Source organism: Neltuma alba, unplaced genomic scaffold (genome assembly GCF_004799145.2).
Source record: "Neltuma alba isolate B1F8T4 unplaced genomic scaffold, ASM479914v2 tig00010895_pilon, whole genome shotgun sequence".
Classification (NCBI taxonomy): Eukaryota; Viridiplantae; Streptophyta; class Magnoliopsida; order Fabales; family Fabaceae; genus Neltuma; species Neltuma alba.
Window position 1 is genome coordinate 25922 of NW_021635680.1, and position 18215 is coordinate 44136.

General features: G+C 37.9%; 1 protein-coding gene across 1 annotated transcript; it reads left to right on the top strand.

The window, feature by feature from the left end:
* Window positions 1-6410: 6410 nt before the first annotated feature.
* On the top strand, window positions 6411-7163 carry LOC114759761 (uncharacterized). The gene has a single exon (XM_028949002.1). It carries the CDS (start codon window positions 6411-6413, stop codon window positions 7161-7163), a length of 753 nt encoding a protein of 250 aa, XP_028804835.1.
* Window positions 7164-18215: the final 11052 nt, after the last annotated feature.

The window sequence follows — 18215 nt, forward strand, 5'->3', positions numbered from 1 at the left end:
CATATCCAATATACAATTCTTTCTCTATACAATGCTACCCTTCTGCCTTTTAATTTATAATTTCTGTATACCGTTCCTAAACCCTTGACTTTGGTTTGACCAAACCTTAATCCTCAATTAAGGTCTTGGAATTCTTCCTTAATCCATGATTAATCATGCTTTCTTGGTTAATCACTAACCCTTAATCCTTAATTCAATATTTAATTAAGGTCCTCAAGTCACATAGTCATTAGTACAACATAATCTTCTAAGATTAAGTCACTAATCCCTTATGGATTAACCATTAATCATTCTCTAATCAACATGATTAACCATTAATCATTCTCTAATCAACATGATTAACCTTTAATCATTCCTTAATCAACATGATTAATCATAATTAATCATCCTTCAATTAGCATAACTAATCACTAATTACTAATTAATCAAGGTAGCTAACCTTAATTACTTACTAATCTTTAATCAAATAACATGATTAATCTTAGCTATCACTAAACCATAATTAATCAAGGTAACTAATCCTAATCTTCCTCAAATAAATAATTAACTAAAAATAATTAACACTTAGGGAGGTAAACATACCTTAATTAGCTCTTAATCGGCGATTAGAGGTGTCTAACTTTGCTTTCTCCCTTTCTCTCTCTTCTTTCTTCCTTTCTCTCTCCTAGAACTCAAGAACACAACATTCCCTCTCATGCAAACCACCTTGGCCGAATTCTTCATGGAAGGGGGGGTATTTATAGGCTTTGATATTTCAAAATTCCAAAAATGCCCTTCGGGAAAAAGATGCGATCTCGGCCGTCCATTTTTTTCTACTTTACACATGGACAAATCTTAGGGCACACACCATAAGAAGTTGACACATGGATGGACACCTAATCACCATGTGATTTTCATGTGGAAATAAAATATTATTTTATTGTTTTGTCTCTTATTTCCCTTTATGCCCTTGAACAATTTGAAAATTCCAACTTTGTCCTCCCCCTTTATTTTGGCCGAAATATTACTCTTAATATTGGAAAAAAAATGACTCATCCAATAATCAGTGCAATCCACTGATTATTTGTATATTTCCGGTCCGATTTTCCAACAATCCTGTCCAATTTACTGGCACAAAATTTTGATTTCAACACCTCATTAAATTCCCCTCATCCCAAGGGTAATCCATAATTTTTCTCAAGTTTTACCTCCCTCTATAATTTTCTAAGTTTTATTCTGTCAAAAATCACTATTCTACCGATAATAATTCGGTAATAAATATTCTTTAAGCTAACCTCTGTACATCCAAAGGTGGGAAGTAATTTTATAAATTAGGATAATATGTCACATAATTTATCCATATTTTTTCTTGAATTTTTGAGGCCTCTATATATTTTAAATAATGGAAATTGGCTAATTTTCCTTAATTAACCAAAAATTCCAATAATTACAAATAATTCCCTGATAAATTATTTTTAATCTTATATTCATCTTCTAAGCCTCAAACATTATTTGTACCCTCCTTTCTATTTTTCATGATTTTCTGGGAATTTTCAGGAATTTTGGACATTATTTCCAATATTGCCCTTTCTTGACCGATCTTTTCAAAAATGACCGTTATGTCCCTATCCTGATTTTTCCTCATAGCCTGGATCCTCTACCAGTCTACTATACTATTTGGCCTTAGTCAGTCACAAATCATTCATCAATTAGAATAAAATTATCAGGGTGTGACAGGGAATCTTATGATATGTTAGGAATTTCTTATGATAATCATCAACATCTGAAACGTATCTTAATGCCTGAAAGTTGGATAGGATGGCCCTTGTGTAAAGATTAGTAAGATCTTTGGCCAAAGAAGAGGGGTTGATCCGTATCACCTTGACTTGGTTCTGATTTCTTTATTTTTTTTAAGAATACCGAGTCGGGTTCTTATGGTTGATCTAATTTGCATTATATATCTTTATGCTCATTGTCACATCCTGAATTTTTTGTCCTAGAAGTACCAAAATTAGCCTGTAATGGGTAGGCTACCAAACCCTTTTTGGCAGATGTAACATCCCAAAATTTAGAACCCTAATAATGGGAGTGTGCGAAATGAGATATGATTGATAAGCATAAGGTATGAGTAAAGCATAAAAACCCAAAATGGGACGAAACCGACTTTATCGGGTCCCTAGGGGCAAAACGGTAATTTTGAAAAAAGTTTCCAAAAATTACTTAAAGATAGAAAAAAATGGAATTAGAGGTTTTTGAGTTACACATGATGTTTTGGGAGTGAGAATAGTCCAAAATAAATTTTGGTGAAAATTCCCAAAAAATTAATTATTTTTGGGAAAATAGGGAAAAATAAAGGGAAATTAAAGTAATAAAATTATTTTAATTACCTAAGGACTCCGAAAATCCAAGGAAAAATATGGATACACTCCCTAGGAATATATATGAATTGATAAAATTGTTTCAAGAATTGGAAATACAGGAAATACTTTACGGGGAATTTATTTCCAAATTCCTATCGGTAAGAACCCGATTTCGGAGAAAATGTGAAATAAATATCTAGAGGTCTTGAAAAATTCCCAAAACTTCCAGATCACAATATTGGAATAAATAGGGAATTATCATGAAAGGAAATGAAAATTTTGAAGCCCCTAGCTATTTTTCCTAGTAGAGGGCAAGAAATCGGGTATTATGTGACCGAATGAATTTTTAAATTACCCTAACTAATTCCATTGCTTCCTAACCAGTTTTTACCATTTAGTTAGCATCCAACAAGGCCCAAATTCGTGCTCACCATGATCAGAACAGCTGGCTTGTGTGCTGGGCAAATTTTCAACCATTGGATCAACTCTCTTGGAAAGTGAGTCAAAGCATGTGTGGCTAGGATTTGTTCTTCATTTTGGCCGACATTTGCACTTATTTTGGGGCAGAAATAGCTGCCCAAGGGCAGGTTTTTGGCAGTAAATGAGCTCTATAAATACCCCCACAAGGCACTCAAAATTCGGACAGAATTGGGACAATAGAGAGGAGGTTCTGCACAATTTTCTTCTTGGCTTCCAAACACTCCTCAAATCACCTCCAATCCAAGGTTAATCATCAAGCTTTAATCCAAGAATCCTTGAGGTATGTTTAGGCTTTAATTTGATGCTTTTTTCATGGTCAAACCGTGACTTAATTTGAGGGGGAAGTGCTGTTTCATTTCTGTTGTGCTGGAAGTGCTAGGAAAGGATAGGAAATTGAGTATGAGTTGTGTTGTTGATGTTTGGTGCGGTTTTGAATGGGTTATGGAAGAAATTACCCTCTGAACTATGACTTTTTAGTTCAGCCAACTCAAGAACTCAAGAGTAGGAATTGTTTCAATAAGTTTTAGTGGTCCCAATGGATTTAAAATGTGATGGTATGTAGGATTATGCTAAGGAAGTGTGTTCAAATTCATTGGAATCAAATATGAAAATTTATGAACCTAATAGGAAGTGTTCAGCCATCTTGAATATATGGAATTATGATTGGATTTTGATGGTTTTGATGCTTCCATTGAACTCCTTGGGCTTTTTGTGTAGGGTTATATGGAGGAATTGAATTTGGAAGCATTAAAAATCAAAGTTGGAAATTTTGACATTTTTCCTTGGAAAATTCGTTTCTGTTTTGACCAGAACTTAAGGAAGGGATCTGATTTTGTAAAATTTGATTTGATATTTGAATTCTACATGAAAAACCATGTAGGAATGGCCAAGGAGGTTTCTTGAATCAAAAGGAAAACAATTAGGCCAAAAATCCCAAAAAAGAAGGGTTTAATGTTTAAGTAATAGGGAATGTGTTTGAATAATTGTGGAATGATTGGCATTGGTGTTGGTTTGATAGGTACCTTGCCAAATCCTCAAGAAAACATCTTGAACTTAAAGGAAATCAAGGACCAAATACCAAAAGGTAGCATTGAATTACACTTTGATTGTTTTCTTGCTTACATTGATGTGTTAATGTGAATGTGTGCAATGTATGGCATGATGTGACTAAGCTTTATTGCAAATGTTGATTGCAATGTTTGAATTATGTTGCCTTGGCATTATGTCCATTAAATATGTGTATGATAGCTTACTTTCCATGGCATAAAAGCATGAACATATGAACAAGATATCTGCACAAAAGCATTGCACGTAGTGTTTGCAGGAATGCATGATAATTGTGATTCTGTGCTACTGGGATTTCTTTGAAATCTCACTCTTATGTTTAACACCACTTAGGAGGGAGTTCAAGCAAGGGCAAAGGCAAAGAAATTGTCCCGGAGACCTAATGAACAATTAATGTACCCTAGTGTAAATTTTTGGAACTTGTTATGTAATATTATGACTTTGGAAATGTTTGTTGGATAATAGCTCCTAAGGGGAGCCAAGCATGTATGTCTATGTTTAAACATGTGAAAGCCTAGTAGAATGTATGTTCAAGCTTGTATTAAGCCTCAAATAATTAAGGATGGGTAAAAGGTTATGAAAGAGTCATTACAAAGGTAATTAGGGGATAACATTTGACTAAAAAGGACCAAACTTGGTGCATATGAAATAAATAGCAAATGTTTGAATATGGATTTGAAATTTGGCAGACTAATAGATCATATTTTTAGCTTTAAATCAAGTGGTAGATCATTAAATTTGGAATTTTGTAGAAAGAGTTATGCCCTTTCGAAGTTGGATAAAAATACTGGGAATTTCAGAATTTTCCAAATGAACAGTACATAATTGCGTGGGAACTAGCATTGATCTGTGAGAAATTGATACCTGTGAACATTTTTCTATGTAGAGCATTTCATAAGCTTCGTGTGAGACTTAGGAACCACTCTGTTCTGATTTTTCTACATTTAGTTATGATTTTTCAAAGTTGACCTGATTTTTAAGGGTTACATGAATAGTAACCGAAATCAAAATTTTAAATCTTGGTTTTTACCTACTTTGAGCATCGTGTAACGATTCCAAATAGTTCTAAAGGACGTATAATGGGGTTTAAAATGAAGGTGTGACATTTTTGGTATCAGAGCAAAGGTTCTGGACTATCTTTTATATGTACTGTTCGATAAGGTAATGCATTAGGATAATGCATATTTGATTGTGTGTGATGTGTTATGTCGTGAAAGGTGTGCATTGGACTAACCTTGATGCAGGATATGGCTTGTTGTGAGCATGATTCTCCTGGGGGTACAGTTGATCAGAGAGGGCCAGGGGAACCATACCCGGACTGGTATCACCCACATGTTTCTGACCCTGATGACCCGACTCCACCACCCGGATATTATCAGCCTCTCTGGGAGGTAGAGGATATAATTCCCGAGGTAGACTCCAACGGTAGTAAAAGGTTAGAGGATGATGAAGCTGGGAGTGCTATGGGGCTTAAACTTAACCCGGACAAAGCCGGCCCTAGTGGGACGAAGCCACAACCTATCAGAGTAGTGCGCCGTGATCAGATCTTAGAGAAGGACCTGCCTCCGAAGAAGAGGCGACGGTTAGTCACAAAGGAGCTGCACACCTATCAGGCTGTTTTTAAGGAGCTCTGTAAGCTGGGGAGGAAGATTGACATCTCCCAGAACCAGTATGGGTACATTTACATGGACTATTTTTACTACGTACGACTGTTACATAGTGATGTCACTGACCAGGACAAGGGAGAGATAGATGAGGAGATGTGGGGACAGGCCTTAGTCGACACTTTGCCAAGGACCCCTGTTTGGCAGGATCAGATCTAGTTGATTAGTGACCATTCCAAGCAAGACGCCTATGGAAGCTTTGATCAGATCTTGGACGAACTTGAGCTTTTTGTTACTTCTTATTTTCCTTTCTCTCCCCTATCTTGAGTGGATGACTGTATATGTGACTTAGATGATCTATGTTTTGGATGATTATACCTGAAACCTATCTATGTACAAATATGAAGTATAGCTTAGTATAAAATATTTTGATAACCAAGAAATAATCTTATTCCTCTGTTCCTCTTGTAGTAAAAAGTTAAGTAAAATGGTGAGAACCCGAAGAGAAACACAACCAAGGGAGGCAGCAAGGGAACCTCCTATTGACCCGATTCAATTGGTTATGGACCGACTGGAGGAACAGCAGAAGGTGATGCAAGAAATTCAGGCGGCCCAAGCCCGCCAAAACCAGGAACGCGATGCTGCCATAGCAGCCGCAGTGACAGCAGCTATAGCACAGCTGCAACAGCCCGGGCCAAGCGTGGCCGAAGCACCACAGCCAGCTCAACCTCAAGAGCCGGTAGCTGAGCAGATACGACCTGCAGGGGATCCTGATTCACTAAGACAGTGGATCAAACGATTCAGTGCACAGAATCCCCCGAGTTTCACAGGGACATTGAATGTCCAAGTGGGTGAGGACTGGATTACTCGGCTAGAGAAGATTTTTAATGTGCTTGAATGTTCTTCTGAGAGAAAAGCTTAGATGGCTATCTACAAACTGGAGGGTGAAGCTGATCGCTGGTGGAAGAACACCGAGATGATCCTCCAGGAGAATGCAACCCCTATTACCTGGGAAGTGTTCAAGGAACACTTTAATTTGAAATACTTCCCACAGTCAGTAAGAGACGAAAAAGAGGTGGAATTTCTGATGATTCAACAAGGTCCTCGAGAGTCCTTTGATGAGTACCTAGACAGGTACATGAGGCTCTCTCGTTACTCTAACTACCTCCAACTCCGCAATGATGAGCGGTGGAAAACAGAGAAAATGGTAAGGGGACTAAGGCAGAAGCTGAGGGAGAAGGTAGCTCCACAGCAACTTGAAAAGTTTCACCAGGCAGTGGAAGCCTGCCGGATTACTGAAAGTAGCCTGAACCACCAGGCGCTAGTCAGGGCTGCTCCTAGACCAGAAGGACCAGTAACAAGGAGCGGACCAGAGGGGACTTCTTTTGGAGGAAATAGGAAAAGGCGAAAGCCTATCTTTTCCAAGAAGTCTAAACGAGGAGGAGGAGTAAGGCAAGGAGGAAGCAGCACTACACGTCAGACCAAGGAATGTAGCACCTGTGGTAAAAACCACGGAGATCGACCCTGTTTGATGGGTCAAAATGTGTGCTTCCGATGTGGCAAGCCAGGACACTATATAAGGGAGTGCCCCCTTAATGTGGATGGCTCGAGGCCCAAGCTCAAGGGAGGGTCTTTGCCCTCACAAAGGAAGAGGCTGATAAGTCACCTGAGATGATACAAGGTACGATTCAAGTTAATAATTACCTTGTGCATGCTATCTTTGACTCGGGTGCTAGCCACTCCTTTGTTTCATATGAATGCGTGAAGCGCATAGGCCTTGCTGTTAACACATTATTATATGATCTATGTGTGGCTACTCCTACGGGCACCAAAGTTTATACGTCTGATGTTTGCCTAAATTGTATTGTCCGGTATGGCCACTGTTGCACTACACTTGACCTAATATGTATGCCTTTTCATGAGATTGATGTGATACTTGGTCTGAATTGGCTGTCTACCCATAATATACTCCTTGACTGTAAGAATAGGACTTTGATTTTTCCTCCCCATGAGCTAACCCCTCATACCGAGGTGAAACTGAACTTGATTACGGGAGCCCAAGCCGGAGATTGCCTAAGACATGGCTGTCAGGGTACGTGGTATTCTTCTCTGTACATGCAGAAGTGGAAGAAGGCATATCAGAGATACCCGTGGTATGCGATTTTTCGAAAGTCTTTCCGACAGAAATTAGCGGGTTACCTCCGGAGCGAGAGGTAGAGTTTGCAATTGACCTAGTACCTGGGGCAGGGCCAATTTCCAAAGCCCCATATCGTATGGCTCCAAATGAAATGGCAGAGTTAAAGAAGCAATTAGAGGAACTATTAGAAAAGAATTTTATCCGGCCCAGTGTGTCACCATGGGGAGCACCCGTCTTATTCGTTCGTAAGAAGGACGGTAGCCTAAGGTTATGCATTGATTACCGGGAGCTCAACAAAGTGACGATTAAAAACAAGTACCCACTACCTAGAATAGACGATTTGCTAGACCAATTAGCTGGTGCCACAGTGTTCTCCAAGATTGACTTGAGATCAAGTTACCACCAACTGAGGATTAAAGCAGAGGACATTCCGAAGACCGCTTTTCAAACACGGTATGGGCACTACGAGTTCTTGGTAATGCCCTTTGGACTAACGAATGCCCCTGCGATTTTCATGGATTACATGAACAGGATCTTTCGGCCATATTTAGATCAGTTTGTGGTGGTTTTCATTGATGATATCTTAGTATATTCCAAGTCACCAGCGAGCACGAACAGCATTTACGGATTGTTCTAAGTATTTTAAAGGAGAAACGGCTATATGCCAAACTCAGCAAGTGCGAGTTTTGGCTAAATGAAGTAAAGTTCTTGGGTCATGTGATTACCCAAGATGGAGTAGCAGTAGATCCCAGTAAGGTGGAAGCAGTTTTGAGTTGGGAGCAACCAAAAACAGTAACAGAAATACGAAGCTTTCTGGGATTGGCAGGTTACTATAGAAGATTTATTAAAGATTTTTCGAGAATTGCACAGCCCCTGACTAAACTTACACGTAAGAACCAGCAATTCGTGTGGGATGATAAATGTGAGGCTAGCTTCCAAGAGCTGAAACGGAGGTTGACCTCGACCCCTGTGCTGATAATTCCCGATCCAACCCTACTGTATGTTGTATATACCGATGCTAGCAAGCAAGGATTGGGGTGTGTATTAATGCAACAAGGACGAGTAGTCGCCTACGCCTCACGACAGTTAAAGTCTCATGAAGAGAATTATCCCACTCACGACTTAGAATTAGCTGCAATAGTTTATGCCTTAAAAATCTGGAGGCATTATCTATATGGGGCAACCCTTGAACTATATTGTGACCACAAAAGTCTTAAGTACCTGCAAGATCAAAAAGAACTAAACATGAGACAACGGCGATGGATGGAGTTGCTCAAGGATTATGACTACCAGATAAAATACCATCCGGGCAAGGCTAATGTGGTAGCTGACGCCTTAAGCCGAAAGGTAGTACAAGTAGCATTCCTAATGATTCAGGAATGGAAACTCATCGAAGATGTGAGAGATTGGGAACCTTTGTCCCATATGAAACTAATGACCCAGAAAGTAGAGGTGATGAGAGCAGGAGCCCAGCTGATAGAACAAATCAAAGAGGCCCAGAAAATGATCCGGTAGCTGATACACTTCGGATTAAGCTAACAAAAGCTGAGGATGATGCGATCGAGGCGTCACCAGATGGAATATTGAAGTATAAGGAACGGGTATATGTTCCGGAGTCCATCAGGCAACAACTATTGGAGGAAGCACATAAGAGCAAATATACGATACATCCGGGAATGACAAGATGTACCAAGACCTCCGATGTATATTTTGGTGGCCTGGCATGAAGAAGGACATAACAAAGTATGTATCTAAATGCCTCACTTGCCAGAAGGTCAAAACGGAGCATCAGAGACCATCAGGGCTTTTACATCCTCTAAATATTCCGGAATGGAAATGGGATAGTATCTCGATGGATTTCATCATGGGGTTACCCCATACCTCATCTGGATATGACGCGATATGGGTGATTATTGATCGATTAACGAAGTCTGCCCATTTTCTGGCAATGAAGAAAGACTACCAACCAGAAAAACTTGCCAAGTTATATATAAAGAAATTGTGAGATTACATGGAGTGCCAGAGTCGATTGTATCTGACCGAGATCCTCGGTTTCTATCCCGATTCTGGAAGGCACTGCAGCAAGCAATGGGCACCAAGCTGAGTTTCAGTACAGCGTATCACCCACAGACAGACGGTCAAACAGAGCGAACCATACAGACACTGGAAGATATGTTGAGAGCCTGTGTATTGGATTTCAAAGGTAACTGGGATGACTATCTGCCATTGGCAGAATTTGCTTATAATAACAGTTATCACTCCAGTATACAAATGGCTCTGTATGAAGCTTTGTATGGTCGCAAGTGTAGATCCCCACTGTGTTGGACAGAATTAGGGGAGCGAAAGCTATATGGGCCAGACCTAGTCGAGCAAACAACTGAAAGGATAAGGTCGATTAGACAGAAACTGCTCACGGCCCAAAGCAGACAAAAAAGTTATGGGACGTTCGGCGAAAGCCTTTGACCTTCGATATAGGAGACCATGTGTTCTTGAAAGTGTCTCCGACAACGGGAGTAGGAAGGTCTTTGAAATCGAAGAAATTGTCACCAAAATACATCGGACCTTTCCAGATTCTGTCGAAAGTAGGACCGGTGGCATATAAAGTAGCCCTACCCCCGAATCTTAGTCAGATACATGATGTCTTCCATGTATCCCAGTTAAAGAAGTATCAGCCAGATCCCTCTCATGTTTTAGAATATGAAGATATCACACTGCGAGATGACCTAACTTGGGAGATCAAACCAGTAAAGATCATTGATCGTCAAGTAAAACAGCTGCGGTGAAAATCATCCCAATGGTTAAAGTCATCTGGGAGAATCTGGCACAAGAAGAAGCAACATGGGAGAGGGAAGACGACATGAAAGATAATTATCCCGAGCTCTTCAAATAAGGTACATTTTAAATTTCGAGGACGAAATTTATTTTAAGGGGGAAGGAAATGTAACATCCCAAAATTTAGAACCCTAGTAATGGAGTGTGCGAAATGAGATATGATTGATAAGCATAAGGTATGAGTAAAGCATGAAAACCCAAAATGGGACGAAACCGACTTTATCGGGTCCCTAGGGGCAAAACGGTAATTTTGAAAAAAGTTTCCAAAAATTACTTAAAAATAGAAAAAAATGGAATTAGAGGTTTTTGAGTCACACATGATGTTTTGGGAGTGAGAATAGCCCAAAATAAATTTTGGTGAAAATTCCCAAAAAATTAATTATTTTTGGGAAAATAGGGAAAAATAAAGGGAAATTAAAGTGATAAAATTATTTTAATTACCTAAGGACTCCAAAAATCCAAGGAAAAATATGGATACACTCCCTAGGAATATATATGAATTTATAAAATTGTTTCCAAGCATTGGAAATACAGGAAATACTTTATGGGGAATTTATTTCCGAATTCCTATCGGTAAGGACCCGATTTCGGAGAAAATGTGAAATAAATATCTAGAGGTCTTGAAAAATTCCCAAAACTTCCAGATCACACTCTTGGAATAAATAGGGAATTATCATGAAAAGAAATGGAATTTTTGAAGCCCTAGCTATTTTTCCTAGTAGAGGGCAAGAAATCGGGTATTATGTGACCGAATGAATTTTTAAATTACCCTAACTAATTCCATTGCTTCCTAACCAGTTTTTACCATTTAGTTAGCATCCAACAAGGCCCAAATTCGTGCTCACCATGATCAGAACAGCTGGCTTGTGTGCTGGGCAAATTTTCAACCATTGGATCAACTCTCTTGGAAAGTGAGTCAAAGCATGTGTGGCTAGGATTTGTTCTTCATTTTGGCCGACCTTTGCACTTATTTGGGGCAGAAATAGCTGCCCAAGGGCAGGTTTTTGGGCAGCAAATGAGCTCTATAAATACCCCCACAAGGCACTCAAAATTCGGACAGAATTGGGACAATAGAGGGGAGGTTCTGCACAATTTTCTTCTTGGCTTCCAAACACTCCTCAAATCACCTCCAATCCAAGGTTAATCATCAAGCTTTAATCCAAGACTCCTTGAGGTATGTTTAGGCTTTAATTTGATGCTTTTTCCATGGTGTGACTTAATTTGAGGGGGAAGTGCATTTCTGTTGTGCTGGAAGTGCTAGGAAAGGATAGGAAATTGAGTATGAGTTGTGTTGTTGATGTTTGGTGCGGTTTTGAATGGGTTATGGAAGAAATTACCCTATGAACTATGACTTTTTAGTTCAGCCAACTCAAGAACTCAAGGGTAGGAATTGTTTCAATAAGTTTTAATGGTCCCAATGGATTTAAAATGTGATGGTATGTAGGATTATGCTAAGGAAGTGTGTTCAAATTCATTGGAATCAAATATGAAAATTTATGAACCTAAGAGGAAGTGTTCAGCCATCTTGAATATATGGAATTATGATTGGATTTTGATGGTTTTGATGCTTCCATTGAACTCCTTGGGCGTTTTTGTGTAGGGTTATATGGAGGAATTGAATTTGGAAGCATTAAAAATCAAAGTTGGAAATTTTGACATTTTTCTTTGGAAAATTCGTTTCTGTTTTGACCAGAACTTAAGGAAGGGATTTGATTTTGTAAAATTTGATTTGATATTTGAATTCTACATGAAAAACCATGTAGGAATGGCCAAGGAGGTTTCTTGAATCAAAAGGAAAACAATTAGGCCAAAAATCCCAAGAAAGAAGGGTTTAATGTTTAAGTAATAGGGAATGTGTTTGAATAATTGTGAATGATTGGCATTGGTGTTGGTTTGATAGGTACCTTGCCAAATCCTCAAGAAAACATCTTGAACTTAAAGGAAATCAAGGACCAAGTACCAAAAGGTAGCATTGAATTACACTTTGATTGTTTTCTTGCTTACATTGATGTGTTAATGTGAATGTGTGCAATGTATGCCATGATGTGACTAAGCTTTATTGCAAATGTTGATTGCAATGTTTGAATTATGTTGCCTTGGCATTATGTCCATTGAATATGTGTATGATAGCTTACTTTCCATGGCATAAAAGCATGAACATATGAACAAGATATCTGCACAAAAGCATTGCACGTAGTGTTTGCAGGAATGCATGATAATTGTGATTCTGTGCTACTGGGATTTCTTTGAAATCTCACTCTTATGTTTAACACCACTTAGGAGGGAGTTCAAGCAAGGGCAAAGGCAAAGAAATTGTCCCGGAGACCTAATGAACAATTAATGTACCCTAGTGTAAATTTTTGGAACTTGTTATGTAATATTATGACTTTGGAAATGTTTGTTGGATAATAGCTCCTAAGGGGAGCCAAGCATGTATGTCTATGTTTAAACATGTGAAAGCCTAGTAGAATGTATGTTCAAGCTTGTATTAAGCCTCAAATAATTAAGGATGGGTAAAAGGTTATGAAAGAGTCATTACAAAGGTAATTAGGGGATAACATTTGACTAAAAAGGACCAAACTTGGTGCATATGAAATAAATAGCAAATGTTCGAATATGGATTTGAAATTTGGCAGACTAATAGATCATATTTTTAGCTTTAAATCAAGTGATAGATCATTAAATTTGGAATTTTGTAGAAGAGTTATGCCCTTTCAAGTTGGATAAAAATACTGGGAATTTCAGAATTTTCCAAATGAACAGTACATAATTGCATGGGAAACTAGCATTGATCTGTGAGAAATTGATACCTGTGAACATTTTTCCTATATAGAGCATTTCATAAGCTTCGTGTGAGACTTAGAACCACTCTGTTCTGATTTTTCTACATTTAGTTATGATTTTTCAAAGTTGACCTGATTTTTAAGGGTTACATGAATAGTAACCGAAATCAAAATTTTAAATCTTGGTTTTTACCTACTTTGAGCATCGTGTAACGATTCCAAATAGTTCTAAAGGATGTATAATGGGGTTTAAAATGAAGGTGTGACAGCAGAGGTCCTAGAGATTCCCTGGAAGGACAGCGGGATTCCTGCGGACTAAATCGCAAAGGAAAAGTATTTTGGGACTAAGAAAAGACGAAGTTAGAGACTCAGATAAATTTTCAGGCCCAAGAATGAGAAATAGAGATGAATGTAAGCCAAAGGTTATGTTGGAGGTCTCAATGAGGTGAATTACAAGGTTAACCCAATCTAGGGGTAAATTTATAATTTTACAAAGTTTTGGGTTGGTAAGGGCAAAAATAGAAATATGCCCGAAAATACCAGAAAATAGGAAATGGTAGGTTAAGGCTTGAATACCTTACAAAAATTCTTGAAAAATATAAATAAGGTTCAGAGGCCAGTATAAGGCTAAAAAATAATGAAAGTGCCCTTGGAAGGAATTTGTGGAATTCCCAGGGTTTTGACTGATTTTGAATATTAGAAAATGAATTATTTAAAGTATAGGGAGGCCTCAGCTAATTGGAGAAAAAGGGAAAAAGATACTTGAGAATTATCACAGGTTTTAAAGATAATTCTCTCTCCAGAAAGCAAAGAGGTTGGCTTTAATAGAATTTAAAGCCTATTTACACACTATGCAGGGAAAGTCAAAGTCAAATGTTTAGAGGTTGACTTTTTACTTAAGAAAATTAGAAAAATTCCCCGTGATGAATAAATAGTATTGGTACCTAGAGACAGATTCTCAGAATCATGGACCAATAGAAGAATTCGGTCAAGTTTACTTCGAAATAAATATTATTAATTATTTTAATAGAAGAACAATGGAAGAGCATTACTTTCTCTTTAGGCATGTTATATAATACCATGTGAATTTATTTGAGATGAGAAAATGGTGCCAGAACATGTCTCAGTGGTCTCGGGTGATTCAGGACCTGAAAAAATACTCTATATAATGTAAAATGGCAAGATAGGTGGAGGAATGCCTAAGGGTTGTATTTTGTAAGAATTTTATATTAATTTTCTCTCTATCTTAATGCCAAAATGATAAAGGGACATGAAAGAGACAAGTGTATGATTAGATGAAGACAACTGTATGGTTGGATGAAAAATACTTGTACATTTGGATGCAAAACACGTGTACAGCCGGATGCAAGACATATGTACAGTTGGATTAAAGACATGTGATTTGATGATGTAAGCATGGTGTAAGTATGATGAGCTAAGCATGATGTCATAAGGACACTTGTTACCATAAAACAAAAAGGAAAAATGGACGGTCAGGATTAAGCCACACATTTTCAAAATTAATGGGTAGGATTTGTTCTTAAACTCTATAAATACCCCTCCCCTCCCCTCATTTCTTCCTAAGCTCATGAAACCATAGGAAAACTCTTGCAAAATAAATTTTAGAGAGAGAAAGAAGGAGGAGAGAGAAAGGCCAAGTTATCCTATGTAAGATCAAGCTCTAAAACAAGGTATGTTCATGGTTTTTGATATAGTTTTCACTACTCTTGTTGTTGTTGAGCTTGAATATAGATTTTAATGGTTTTTGAGAGCTTGAAACCCTAAGAGGGTATGCTGCACAAAATTCTTAAGAATATGAGAAGATGAAATTGATGTGAGAATAACATTTAAAGGCTTGAAAGGAACAAGAATCAAGTGGCACTACCCGAAAAAAGGCTTTTCACGGCGGTTAATAGTGGCTTTTACGGCAGTTTTGAAGGCGAAGTTGATAAAGGCGACGTTGAAAGGTAAAGAAAACACGGCGGTTCGAAACCGCCATGGAAAATTGATTTTCCACAACAGTTTTATATTTGACCGCCGTGGAAAATCTAATTTCAACGGCGGTTTTTTATAAACCGCTGTGGAATATACTTTTAACGGCGGTTATATATATAACCGCCGTTAAAAATATTTTTTTTAAAATTCTGCTTGATTTTTACTTTTACCACCCTGCAGTTTACAGTTCCAAATAAATGTAGGCAGTGTAGATCACGCAGAACAAGATCAATTAGCTAGTTAATATATATCATGTAGAACTAAGTGGTTAATTAAGACCAAGGAACACGTATTGGCTAGGTCCAACAATTCTGAAATAGAAGTAACTACTTCTCTATACAATGGAAATCATGAACATGTACATATAAGAGGGAACTGAGAGAAAACATCTAACAATGAATTTTTTGAGAATAACCTATCTATTTGAAAGCTAAATTTCAATAGTTTTCTACCAATATTGTTGACAAAGTGTCCCTCATCAAGTTGATGTCATCCATAAGATATGGCACAGTATTTTGAAATATCTGTTAATAAAAAATAACATAGTAAACTTAGTCAAAAATGTGAAATGAATTGAAGAACGTCATCCAACGTAACTCATCTTTACCTCGTCTAATTTCTCAGTCATTCCTGTCTCAATTATGTCATTCATGTAGAGGATGACATAATATCCATACTCAACATGTCCTTGTTGACAACGGTACTAAAAAATAAGATATAAAATTGAATATTAGACATTATTGATTATAAACATTAACTTTAATTCATCCAAAAATGTTTAAAAGTTAGTTCAAAACAACATATACCTGTGGAAGAATCCATGTTGGTGCTTGTCTATTTTGTTTAATCGCCATAATATTAAAAGTATGAAAAGTCCCTATCAACATTATAAGAGAAAATGATATTAGAGTATGCTTGTATAAACTTCACAAGTAATAAATATATAAATAAACTAACATGTCGATGACATCTTTCGTTTCTTCGGATGGACTTCCACAGAGTGAATCGAACCAGTAAACTTTGTTGTCAAAAGGGGCACAAACAATTAGAGTCCAATGATAACTGCAAAAGGCAAACCATGTTAATTATAACCCGACACATACAACTTGTATATCTCAAATATAATAATACACTTACCCTTCCACGTAAGGTGCAAAATATATTAGCTTTCTGGTCTGAGTCATTGTAGTCATAATGTAGATTGACCTTGCTTCCACAGTATTAAATTCTTTCTACACCCTTTGAGGACACATAAAGCCATATGTTCCTTCAAGTCCTCTGTTTCGACAGATTTGATTAAAGTGCCTGTTGTTCAAGTAAAAACATTAGGACATGCATGAAGTATAATATGTAATAAGAAAATGATATTGTAACTTACAAAATAGCAAGCTGCATGAAGGCTATATCAAGCTCCTCAAAGTTGAGGAACTGAACGAGATCCCTCTTGTCAATGGTGAAGTCGTATGTTATATCTGAACCCACAACCCCCAACGGTATCTTGAAAGTCATAGGCTTATCCATGTTTGGCACCATGGAATGAAGAACCTCCAAACTGGAATACATAAGCGCAACATCACCAGGAAGAGGCAAGAGTATAGATCTGATGATGCGCTCGTTGTGGCCTTCTTGGCTGCCGCCTTCTTCACCATTGGCTTTGCAATAAGTCTCTTTGCCCACAAAATGAAATGTCCTTTAGCTTGGGCCAAGAGTCGAACCTCATCAGTAGGATTAGGCACTGGTGTACCCCCTGACCATGAACAATTCTCTCCATTGTCACCCTTGCTTGATTGCTCGGAATTTTGTTGCCGTGAATCGTTGTGCCCATGAATGCTCGACCACTAGCAACATGAATAGGTGAATTTTCATAATCCACATAGAGAGAACACGGCATCCCATTGTCTTCGACAGGGTCAGGGCTAGGGTTAGGGTCAGACACTGTTAGTGGCTGTGTCTGATTATTACTGCCCTTTCCGCTTTTTATCACAGGTGAACCCTGAAACATAATATGAAATTAGTTAAGAAACATTAAATAAGTTTAAATGGATCAAATGAATCTTTAGAAGATTTAAAAAGATGTGTAATTATTACCTGGGAAGGTTCAGATACTCGGGGCATCTGGAATCCGCTCGTACCCATCATCATCAGAGTCTGTTGAAACTTGGCATCGAATTCGTCACGTATCTTTTGCATCTCTGCCATGTGTTGTTGACTTAGTTCAGCTCGAACTCTCTCTGTTTCTTCCTGTAGTCGTTGGTCAGCTCCTCTTTAGATACCATGTTAGCAGAGGATGATCTAGTGCTTCTTCGTGAAGAAGAGCCAAAAAATTCTTTAATACCAATCCCTTTAGGGGTCCCTCTGACTCTTCCGGGATGATCAGCCTTTCCAATAGCAGTGGCCAAGATATCCATCCGTCCTTGAGGGATGAATGTACCTTGAGATAATTGCTCCTCAAGTGTATCTTGTATCATTAAAGCAACAAATTCAATTTAAGATAATTGAAAAAAACAATTAATGAAGCATAATTCTTAAATATTACTTATAATCCTCTCAGCAACAGCAGCAGATTGTGGAGTAATGTATTGACCCTTTTTAATCCTCGCCGCCTTCCATTTTTCTTGGCTAGAAGGACGCTCAATAGGTGGCATGTAGCCAGTAAGATCTGAAGCAACAGCCATCTGTGCATTCTTCAGCCGTTCCTCTATCATACTTCTTTCCAACCCACCATACCCTGCACGAGACATGGTATGTGGGTATACATTCTACTCAGATATTTGTTTGTTCTTCTGACTCAATGCCTATGACAATGAAACCAAATCGACAAAATTAGTTTAGTTAAATAAAATGACTTGATTAAAAATTAAGTTTGAAGAAACCAAACCTGAAATGCAGAGTCTTCACGCTGATTTACAAAACTCTCCCATGCCTCTTCACTAATAAATGAATATTGTTCCTTAGGATGCTTACCCTTTCTTTTTCCGCG